The 12,125-nt window shown below is 45.1% G+C and overlaps 1 protein-coding gene across 4 annotated transcripts in view; it reads left to right on the top strand.

Moving 5' to 3' along the window:
- Positions 1 to 12,125, top strand: part of cux2b (cut-like homeobox 2b) — a 102,468-nt gene that overhangs the window by 65,312 nt on the left and 25,031 nt on the right. For all 4 annotated transcript variants that reach the window (XM_083979314.1, XM_083979313.1, XM_083979316.1 and 1 more), the window contains exon 4: positions 1,312 to 1,390. In XM_083979314.1, coding sequence (XP_083835440.1) covers positions 1,312 to 1,390 — 79 coding nt within the window. The remainder of the gene's footprint in view (positions 1 to 1,311; positions 1,391 to 12,125) is intronic.

The raw sequence follows: 12,125 nt of genomic DNA, 5'->3' as shown, positions 1-12,125 counted from the left end.
AGCTGCAGACTATTGCATCTGTATTGATTGGGCTTCAGCCTTTTCCATTTTCCATGAACTCCTCCGAGCTCCTCCAAGTGGGAGTGATGTGGGGGGGGGGGGATTTGCTTGATCTTTATGATATTTCTTTAAACATGATGCTGTCGTTATGCCTCCCCGGGGAAGGCGCCAGCCATTTCCAGTAAATCAAAGGCTCTCTGTCCCTCGCTGTGTACCACACACCTTATTTATAACCCCACTAAACAGCCCCCGACACACCACCTCCATATCACATAAGTGTTTTCTCTGCCTTTTTCTTTTTTGTTGTTGTGCGATGAAATGAATGTTTTTCAAGAGCCCGGAAGAGCTGGGCCTCGGCCGCACCGCGCACTCGACCCTCGGCGGCGGAGTCCATCCAGCCCCTCCGTCCGACAGGGGCTGTAATCAACAGTGACAGTAATGACATAGACAATAGATGACAATAATTTGAATTCAGTCTGCTCTTGGACTAAGGGGGTGGAGGAGGTGGTGGTGTGGGTGGGGGGGTCATTTGGATGAGGCTGATCTGATTTACCGTCGCAGAGGCAGAAGATGCGGAGAGGCAGAAGAGGCAGAAGAGGCAGCCGCACCGCCGCCGCCGAGCATCCTCTGACTTCCAAACAGGCCCGAGGTCTTAGCGGGAGCCGGGAGCAGAATAACCCACATACGCACTAGTGCAGGTGCCCTCTCCATGGGGCCAGGTGGTGACTAATTCGCTTTCTTTGTCCCTCCTAATGAATCGTTAATTGGTTTGCGTCACCCACTGAGCCGGGGATAGCAGGTGCCGAGTGCTGCTGGTGATGGAGGCCGCTGTCGCTGGCGAGCCTCTCCGCGCGCGCCGGCACCTACATTTAACGGGCCAAATGTCACCTCGCAACATGCAGCAGCTTGGCCGCTTAACAGGGTGAAGGGATGGCGTCATCGTAGTCCACGCCTCGCTTTCCGCCGGTCGTCGGACGGAGAAACGCGCTGCAGCCTCGGAAAAGCGGTTGATGGGAGCTGCACTGTGTTTTGTTTTTTTGTTTTTTTTCTCCGTGCTTACACACAAGACATAGTGCCAAGGCGTGCAGGAGTGTTTCATTTGTTGGCAGGACGCTGTGAGCTTGACCTTTTGCTCTTGTTACTATTGATTCAGTGTTAGCTATTTAAGATTTTAAGCATTTTCTGCTTTGTGTGAAAGCATCAATTCAACACAGTAATGTAAAATATGCCGGTGCATTGTGAGTTATGATAAATAAATGCCAGCATTATATCTGTCCGTGTTTACCTTAATGCCTTCTCCTCCCTCTGTAGGTGGTTGCTCTGAACAAGCGCAGTAAGGAGGCAGAGTCTGCGTTCCTCGGAATCTACAAACAGCTTATCGAGGCCCCAGGTGAGTCTCCCACTAAGACCAGAGATGTGCATCTCCACACATTACCTCTAGAATTATCTCTCTGCCTTCAAAGATCACTCCCGGGAGATCAATTCCCCATCATAGTTATACCAGTATCACCGGACCAGCCCCTCAAAGTGCACACACGGAATCACGCCATGTATACATGAAGCAACGCACACAACCCTCCCCCGAAAAGTAATTTTCTTGCCATAGATGGATATGGTGCAACAGCACATGGATATAAGATAAATAAAACCCTATACCCCGTGGCTCTTATCTATTTTTCAAAGTATGTGCTCTCAGAGAGGTTTCCAAAACTCTGCGTGAGGCCACTTCAAAAACCCGGCTCTGGTCCTTGAGTGTAGCCTGGCTGAGGAGCGAACATATCCTTGAGGAGCTCTGCTGTTGATTGTGGAGGGCCAATTAAAATCCCAACTGAAGTCTGACTTCGTGTGGAACACAGGCCTGATGAGGCCAACGGGGGGAAAAAAAAAAAAGAAGGGGAGAGAGGGGCACAGACAGTAAGTTAGGGCAGAGGAAAAGACATATCGTGTGTTTATTCAGTTGTTATTCCAGTGCCAGGGCACATGTACTGTATTGCTCTTTGTTGCGGGAGACGGCAGCAAAACGCGGCCCAATCTCAGTCTAGATCAGAGAAACACTTGTGGCAGGAGTAGAGAATGCTGTTTACAGATTCAATGAATACAAGATAAAAGTCTGCATCAGAGAAATAGCGACAGCACCAACTGACTTTTAAAGGTCTCCATTTTTCCTTGAAGTCCCCTGCTTGATATTGCGCCACCACACAAACACACACACGCACGCACACACACATGCACCCACAGAAACACACATACTTTGAATAGAGTTATATCCTTGATAAGAAATACCGTTCTTTGAAGATGTTTTCAGTTTGATTCTCTGACCTATACCTTTAATATCAAGGCCTTAATTCAAGCCCAGGAGCGTCTAGTGGGATATATTTTGTCACGGAGCCGTCTCAAGTAGAGAACAGAGTCAACTAAAAGTTGTTTTGTTGAAGAACAAAGACTTTAAAATATAAAGAAAAGGCACTGTCACCCCATATCAACTCTTATGTGAATGAAAAGAAAAACTGCAGTAGCCTTTGTTTTCAATCCAGCAGATATCGTTTCTCTCTGTGTCTCTTTATGTGGTGTATATGAATTCACACAGAGTCTATGAGTGGTCATTATATTGAGTAAACAGTAGTAGACCTTCCTGTGTCAGGTTACATCAGGTGATGTAGCACTGCCAGCCTCCTACCTCCATTTGACCTTACCTTTACAAAGGGAGCCTGTTTCACTCTATCACTGGGACTCATACAGTGAAGCTGGTTGTTTTCCCTCGCAGCAAAGGTCACAGACTTATTGTGATACCAAAGAGCGCTGGGCAAGCAGACTGAAAACAGTTAGCAATTAATTCCTGTAATTATCATATAAATTACATTGTTTTTTTGTTTTTTTATTTAATAATTTATCAAATCAAAAAGTAATATTGCTTTTTAACAGCCAAACTATGTGAAGTCATTGTGGTTAATCAGCTTCCTGTTTTGAGGTGTTTAGTCCACGGTGCAGAAGGTTTGCACACTGTTACACACTCTTCGACTCAACAGAAACACAATTAGCTGATTCCTTTCCGTTTGCTAATATAAACTCACTACCTATAAACACACAGCATATGGAAAGTGTAATACATTTCAGACCATCAGGGGCAGCAGAAGTCCAGGGTTCATGACACCAACATCATCACTGCACTTGTCACTTTTAAAGTTTGCAACACTAAAGTATAAAATCAAAAATGGCCGTTTAGTGGCCCATATGTTGTACAGTAGAGGTGTGGGGGAAAATCCATACAGCATAGTATTGCAGTATTTTGCTTTGCAATATTTGCATGGTATATTGTACATATATGTATATATGGAGGCCAAGTATCGTTCTGCACAGACTAATTAGAAAAAACTGATAATAAACGACAATACAACACAGCATCCTGCAATATTTTGAAGATTGCATTCATTTGGTATCGAGACACAATTACTGTGATAATATCCTATCACAGATTCCCACCTATTGTACAGAGACCTAATTTTATACAACAACTATAGTAATTTGTGAGTTGTTGTTGTTGATGATAGAGGTCAGAGGTGGATAGAGGTCAGAGGTTAGAACCAACAGACCATCATGGTGAGCCGAAAAGACTAGAGTGAGCGACACATGATGGGCTCAGGAGAAGAACACAGTGGGCTCCACTATCCCATCATAAATCTGAGGCTTCAGCTGGACGGGGGAAAAGCTCCGATGCTCTGGTGAATCTGGATTTGTGCTGAAGCAGCAGATGGCAGAGTGAGAACTTGGTGTTAACAGCATGAACCCATGCACCCAACCTGCCTTGTGTCAACAGTCCAGACTGCTGCTGGTGGTGTGATGGTGCGGGGAAGGTTTCCATGGCACCCTGCGGGCCCAGTGCTACCAGTTAGTTTGAATACTGAGTATTGTTGCTGACCATGTTACGGCCACAGTTTCTCCTCCCGATGGTAAGCTGATCATCCTCCAGCATGGTGATGATGATCCATGTCACAAAGTAAAACTCACCTCGGACTGGTCTCATGAACCTGACCCAGTCCTCCAGGAGACCCCCTCTAGGATTAGTTTTTAGTTGTACTGTAGTTTAGTGAGTTTATATCCATCTCGTAGAATCAAGTACACACATCAATAAACAACAACATTATATATGATTTATATGTGATTTAAAGGGATGGTTCAACATTTTGGCAAATTGGCCCATTGCTGTAATCCCTACAGTTTTAGGAGTAGGTTTGTTACCTTTAATTGTCGGTGCAAGCTGTTTTTAGAATGACGGAGCAGAGCTGTGAGCTGCTCAGAGCTACGCTACGGAGGCTAATGGGATTTCTTGGTTTCCCAAAACTTAAAATCAAACTCATCAAATACACAATCCAACAACTCCAAAACACTCTGGTGGACAAGTTGTGACCTGCACATTCACCACGCTATGAGATAATAACAGAACGTTACAAGACAGAGTTGTTTTCGAGGCAAATGCAGAGACTGCTTGCCAAAAAACTGCCCCCGACGGGAACGCGCATCAGCAGCTTTGCATTAATTTACCTTGAAAACAACTCTGTCTTGTGATGATGGGTTTGATGAGTTCTGATGAGTTAGAACTCATCAGAACTAAATGAGTTCTGATGAGAAATCCCATTAGCCTCCGTAGCGTAGCTCTGAGCAGCTCGTGGCTCTGCTCTGCCGTTCTAAAAATAGTTTGCACCGACAATTAAAGGTAACAAACCTACTCCTAAAACTATAGGGATTATGGCAATGGGTCAATTTGCCAAAATGTTGAACTATCCCTTTAAACATAAATAAACAACAAACAATAATGGGATGTGGTAGAACTAGATTGGCAGTATAAATATGAAGCTGATAAACCTGCAGAACGTACAGTATTTGATGCAGTCAACATGGAGCAGTGTTAAACTCATGCCACAAAGAGCTAAGGCGTCTTTTGAGAGCAAAGAGATGCCCTAATCATTCTTAGTATGGTGTTCCTTATAAAGTGCATCTCCCAACAGAAAGACATGTGTGTCAGATAGTTTTTGCCTCCCCTTGAGATGGATCATCTCTCATGACATTGACGCACACAAAAGCGCAGAGCACTGTCTGCCTGTGCACAACTGTAAAAACACAGAGCCGAGGACGACTGATGACTGATGAACGACTGTTGGCGCTGTCAGGCGGAGTTGTCCTCGGCACCACCTTCCACTTTACGTCATGTGTGTGTGAAGTGGCGAAGAACGTCTAGTCGAGGCACATCAAGCCAGGTTGTGTTTACGCGGCACCAAGACATTACAGAGGTTGTCTTTTCCTGAAGCCCAGATTGGCCGGGATCGACAGCGAGTTGATGCCCCGTGAAAAGGTGCAGAGTCTTACCTACTCACTAGTCTGCCATGTTTTCAGCCCGAGTCACCGCGACAACACCCCATCATCGCCCACACAGTGGCAACCCAGACAGGCAAAAAGACAAAGGCAAAAACCTGCTATTAGGGCCCAATGTGAGAAATTGAGGATGGCGTCGAAAAACTGTTGGTGGAGCTGCTGTAAACAACCGCTGTCAATGGAAATCATTACATCACTGTGTCATATTTGCTTTACTGCCTAGTGTCAGCTGGTTTCAGCTCTTTGTTTGCTTTGCTCCTGCTCTCTGTGCTCACATATACAGTATTTTAATACAGCTGAATTCCCAATAAAACTCTGCTCTCATTTGCGCGTTTTTCAGTTCCTGTTGTCAGACAACAGAACAAGTATGAAGTGGCGGGAGAAACGCAGCCCATTAAAACTGCAGCGTAACCAGCAGTCACTGCCAAGCCATCTCCCAGCTGCTGTGAAACCCTGATGTTATGACCAGTGTTGGGGTTATTTTTAAAAGGTAATTAGTTATAGTTACTAATTACTTTCCCCAAAAAGTAACTGAGTTTGTAACTGAATTACTGCGTTATGAAAGTAAGTAATTACCAGGAACTATTATGTTACTTTTTTTAAATAAAATGCTCAAATATGTCAAATTAGGTCTCGCCCCCCCCCCCCAGTCCCCTAACCATAACCCTAACCATTTGTTTATCTGGAACTAACCAACTCACTCAGTATTCCTCCGCATAGGCAGGCTGCATCGCGGAGTAATACTGAGTGAGTTGAGTCTTTTCCAAGTAGTTGATGGACTGAAAAGATATGTCTACATAAAGTACACTTTAACGGGCATATTATTATGTGACGGCACTTCTTGAGTCAAGTAACGACGCATTTTTATTGTCAGTAACCCAGCGGTTCCCAACCTTTTTTGGCTCGTGACCTCATTTTGACATCACAAATTTCTGGCGACCCCGTCAATCAAGATGCGCCAGCTCATATATTTTTATGTGCTGCATTTTATTTGAACTTGATTTAAATTCGAGAAAGTGAAAGTATAGAATATAGTTGTTTAGGTTTGTGCGTGGTGTTTTCAATCATATTTTTAAAAAGAATAATAATTAGTTTAATAAATATTTTTATCAGTCATTTTTTTTAATCAATTACATGACATTTCAGGTGACCCCATTTGAATTCCAGGGGACCCCACATGGGGTCCCGACCCCAAGGTTGAAAAACACTGCAGTAAACATAACGGCATTATAATGGGGGAAACGGTAACTTTTCTGATTGTTCATTACCTAAAAAAGGTAGCACTGTTATTTTATAACGCTGTTATTCCCATCACTGGTTATGACCAAAACATAGTCCAACAAAATCACCAAACACATATGTTTAAGACAACTGATCTATCTAGAGTGACTGGTAAACTGATCACTACAAGCTCATTTACATGGAAGTCATGTGTGTGTCTGCAGAGGGAAAGCCCAAACACACACACGACTTGTGGGGCAGCAGTGATTTTTCCTTTGGTTTGTCCAGACAGTTGCTAGATTTGTGCTTTTTTTTTTTTGGACAAAAAAGAGAAAAAAAAGTAGTTAAAAGGGTCAACGTGGCTTTTGGCAACGCTGCCTGTAAACACCCTCCTGACAGAAACCGTCTGTGCCAGTTCATTTTGAAAGGGCACCGACCGGTGGCAGAACTCCAACGCCGGCCGACCGAAGGTGTGACATCATTCAGTCAGTCAGTCAGTCACGCACGCTTTCTGAGGCTGCTGTGAGTCAGCCAAATGTATACTGTACACTGATCCTGGCATTAGGTGCAGGGCCGTTGCTAGGAATTCTGGGGCCCCTTAAAGAATACTAAAGTGGGCCCCTACCCCCTAACTTTTCCAGTTTTTTTTTTCTTAACTACGTATGTATTATCATTTTTTATTTAGCCTACTTTGTTTTAATGCTAATGCAGCGTTACTATGAGTATTAGTCAGGGTCTTATGCAGAATAAATCAGTCATAAAAAGATTGGACTACTGGGGTTTTTTGTCGGCCCCTAGAATTATCATCACCTTTCTCCCCTATACAACGGCCCTGATTAGGTGCCTTTATTGGCAGATATACCCCCGCCCCCCCCCCCCCCCCCCCAACCAACCCACCCACCCACTTCTCTGCCCGCAGCCAACCACGAGCCAGAGCGATGCGAGTGCGTGTGTATGTCGGGGCCCTTGCGGTAGCTGCCATCTGTGAGGAGGGCCTACAGTATCCTGTGCCTGTTTGTCACTATACATCTTGCTGCTGGTGTCCAAGGTCACAGCTCTTCCCCCCCACCCCCCCTCTCCTGACCACCCCTCGCTAGAATGGATGACTCCAGGTACAGCGGAGGACAGTCATTTGGCTGTGGCCCCACTTCATTTCTCTCTGCCCCTCAAACACAACAGTGAGCTTTCCCACCGTTCCCCCAACAAACGCTACAGCTCATGTATTTTTAATCTTTTGACAGATGCAATTATTCTTTACACGCCGTGCTCGTTAATCTTAATGCAGTTATTACTATTCATTGCAGGAAGTTTTTCCCTCCTATTATTTCATTTGAAAGTGCCTCTCTCCCTCTGTGTGTGTGTGTGCGTCCATGCCTGTGTGTGTGTGTGCGTGTGTGTGTGTGCGTGTGCGTGCTCATTTGTGTGCCGACACTGAGGCTGTCGGTCCAATCAGAGCAGGCCAATGGCAGAGTTAATGAATGCAAGAAGCGAACTAGAAGGAGGGGGGGAGGGGTGTGCACCCAGCAGCAGCTCAATATGTGACCTGTTGTATCTGGCTATCATTAACATCTGGTCACATATCAGTTATCCACTTTGCTGTGCCTACTATTGAATACAAATAACATATCCATTACATTTGTGAGATTCCAGTATGATAATGTTACGCTTTGCTAATGCCAGATAATGCTCCTGTTCAATGGCAACTAGAATGAAACAATAAACTCAGAACAGAAATAACTTCTTGATGCGAGTGATTGAAGTTTCTCTTTTTTTCTCTCCTCCTTTTGCCTTTTATGAGGCCCCTAAGCCAACATGTCAATCCACTGGAGTGTTTCATTAGTGCTCTATATTTTGATCTGCCTGTGACATCTCCCCATGCTGTGCACTGTAACTCCTACCCAGTCTGGGGCTTGAAAGAGGCCTGTTAACAGTGTTTCCCTAACAATGTTTATATCACCTCCGCACGCTTTTTGATCAGCGCAGATAAACACGTCCTGATCACTGAACGCCGAAAAACAGTGGCAGCTCCTTGCCCGACATTCACCGGTTTCCCAGCGATGCACCCGAGCTCCTCTTGTCTTCTTCTTCCTCTCCTCCACGCCGTCTCATCCTGCTCTTCTCTCCCGGAGCGTGTGAGCGCGAGCGCGAGTGCGTGTGGAGTGTGTGTGCGTGGCGTTTGAACGTCGGCGTTTGTTGCCACCTCTGTGAGAGCAGCGAGGCCCTGTCGCCAGGGGCGTAGCCCTGAGACTGACGCTCCAGGTGTTTGCTCTTCCTCGCCTCCTCTCAGTACACACACTCCTCCCTCAGGATCCACCCTGCTCCCTCTCTCCTTTAGAGCACAGCTCCTTTTATCTGAGTGGGGAGCTCGCTGAGAGTTTGTGAAGATTCTGATCTGAATACACCCCTCTAAGTGTGCGAGTGTGTGTGTGTGTGTGTGCCTGCGCCAGGCCTAAGGCATGTCTGAGGTGTGTGTGTGTGTGTGTGTCTACGGATGCGTGTGCATCAGTGGGAAATATTATGGCAACAGTGCTTGCTAGTGGTGACCGGCGGTACTGCGGAGCAGAGCATAAGTGGAGGCATCTTTTTGTCACATTCAGTCGCATGTCTTATTGTGTTCTAAGTGCCTCACATACTCACTCATCAGATGTTACCCTCGGCGATGAGATTATCTGAACAGAACGCTCTGACCTTAGCGATTCACAGTCAGTCAGACGCATAAAGAATAGTTGTCCTTCTTCAACCCCACATATACATAAGCAAGCACCAGCAAGAGAGGCCTGCAAGGCACAGCCAGCCAGGCTTTATTGTAATTGTGCAGCTGAGTACCTACAGTCGGGATGAGAGCAGAAGGAGTAGTGCTGTGTGTGTGTGTGTGTGCGAGCGTGTGTGTGTGTGTTTGTGGCAGTCTGTCGGAAAATAAGTGCATATAAAATCTGATGGAAAATGAAAGCTCTCTGGGCGGGACGAGATTATGCACAAGTGATTAATAAGAGCAGTAATAAACAAAGGCCCAGGAGATGTTTGAGGTGCTTAATAATGCATTATGTTCATAAAAGAGCCGGGCCTCTCCAACTGATCCCTGTGGAGTAGGAGACCCCAGAGGGACCGGGAGGGGAGTGTGCTCTTAAAAGACAGAAACGCTGCGTGTGTGTGTGTGTGTAGGAATGTGTGAATGTGTGCTTGAGAGGCAGATAAGACATAACCATGGGATTCAAAACTGTAACAACAATAGACGGGGATATTTGACGACATTAACTCGCAGCCGATTGTGTTGCACGTAAGGCCGAGAGGTGAGGGTGTTTGATTTGAGTGAAATTTTGAATGAAGTTTGGTTTGGATGTTATTGGCACCTCTTTGTTCAGCATCTCCTGTTAATTTCAAATCTGTCTATCTGGGCCCGGGCTCCTGTCTTTTGTTTTGAGCTTTATAAAGCGTCTTGGTATTGATGTCATTCCCTCTCTGTCCTTCAGTCAGTCAAACAAAGACATGGAACCGCAATGAGAAAAAAAAACAGGTTAAGAAGTTTGTTTTGTTCACACACAAAAGCCGCCGCTTCCCACAATCATTTTTTTTTCTTCCTTCATTCCAACTATCTTTTTATTTTAAGTATTCTCTCACTCCATCTGCCACATCAAGGTAAAGTGAGACCTGGGTTCTGCTATCTGAATATCAAATACTCGCTGGTTTTAAAAATGTGCCACAAACAGAAAAGTCATGTTTGTGAATTTTTTTGTTGTCGAGTTTTTTTTTCTTCTTTCTAATGGAAACGAATCCTTGACAGGTGGAAAGGAAAGAGGCAGCAATTTACTCTACAGTACATATCTTATATCACTTTACATTGTCTGTGAAGGTGAAAGTAGAGACTTGGTGTTCTTTCAACCTAGTTTTGGTCCTTGACAACAATATTACAGCAGTGTTACTGTTTGTTGCAGCAGCGGCACAGCATGTTTATGGACCTTGAAGTCCACTCAGAGGAAAAAAAAACAAGACTGTTTTGAATGAAATGAAAAAACCTTGGAGCACAGCCTTGTAAATTAATTTGTTCGTGTTGTATGATGGGAACACAGCTGGCCTCATTAACATGCGCACAACAAATAATTATAGCTTTTTTTTTTCTCTCTTCAGCCAGCCAATGCTTGGCTAATGGGCTTGCTGGGTTAATTATGTCAGAGCGTAATTACACAGGGCCCAGGGAGACATAATGGTGCACCCTGCTGCGCCCACACCGCCTAATGATGGTGTATCGCTGACAGGGCCAAGACGGACCGCCCTGACACACCTGCTTGTCTTGGCGCACACCACCCCGGTCCACCCCCACCCACCTAGACACACATCCCTGAACCACTGCAGCACCAGCCCCCCCAACCCCCCGTTCTTCCACGTCGCCAACCCGCAGTCAGCGGACTGGTCCTTTTGGCTCCCCCCCGCTCGCCCCCGGACCGAGGGGCTCACCCAGATACAGCCAACCGCCTCCCGCTTTGAGATGTGCAATATCACAGAAACAGCAACGCGGTGACCACAAGGAGGCAGCTACGGGGTGGCAGCCTCATTATCCCATAGCCAAAGTGATGAAACTCCATATCAATACAGCTGAGAGTGTAAAAAAACAATTAAAAGTCATGCTAACTTTAGTTGGCCATTAACAAGTTGAGTCTAATTTTTGTAGTTTTGGCAGTTTCTTCCACGAACGGTGATTTCTAAGTAAAAAAAAACACACACACACACACAGCAATGAACTGTGTGAGAGCTTCACTGCTTTCAGTTCCCCTACATCCAGTCCATGATCTGTACATGGCCATAGAATAGAATAGAATAGAATAGAATAGAATGTCTTTATTGCAGTTGTTTCCAACATTTTTTGGCTCATGACCCCATTTTGACATCACAGTGACTCAATTTATATTTGAGAAAGTGAAAGTATAGAATACAGTTGTTTAAGATTGTGCATGGTGTTTTTAATCATAATTAATTTTTTTTTTTTAATCAATTACTAGACATTTAGGCGACCCCATTTGAATTCCAGGCGACCCCACATGGGGTCCCGACCCTAAGGTTGAAAAACACTGCTTTATTGTCTTTGCAACAAGCACAAAGAAATTGAGAGGTCCATCCTCCCCCTTCAGTGTCATAAAGAGACCCAGAGGAGTTTGCTTTTGGTTATAAAAGAGTCTCATATTAATGTGGATGAATCTACGTTACCCACTTGTTAATGGGTCCATTTTCGATAAATATATCATTTTGTCTTTATAGTTATTTAGTGGTCGACTCGCTCAGCATTTCCTAGTTTCGGTTTCCCGGACGCTGCCCGGCGCGTCATGGGAACGCTGCCGGATCGCTAGTTGGCATCATTTATGTTCGGAACTACGACGGTATCTGATCGTCTTTGAATCTCCGGCTTTCATTCTTGACTAATGAAAACATTTTGGCAAATGTTTTTGCTTTCGTCCGTCTTGCGCCGGTCCAAGAATTTCACCGAATGCGCGGAGGCTCATGGGAAATGTAGTGTGAAATCACTTCGCTTTCCAAAAGTCCTCGTA

This window comes from Trachurus trachurus (genome assembly GCF_905171665.1).
Source record: "Trachurus trachurus genome assembly, chromosome: 9".
NCBI lineage: Eukaryota > Metazoa > Chordata > Actinopteri > Carangiformes > Carangidae > Trachurus > Trachurus trachurus.
The sequence above is the reverse complement of the archived record's forward strand: the minus strand, read 5'-3'. Positions and strand labels throughout refer to the sequence as shown.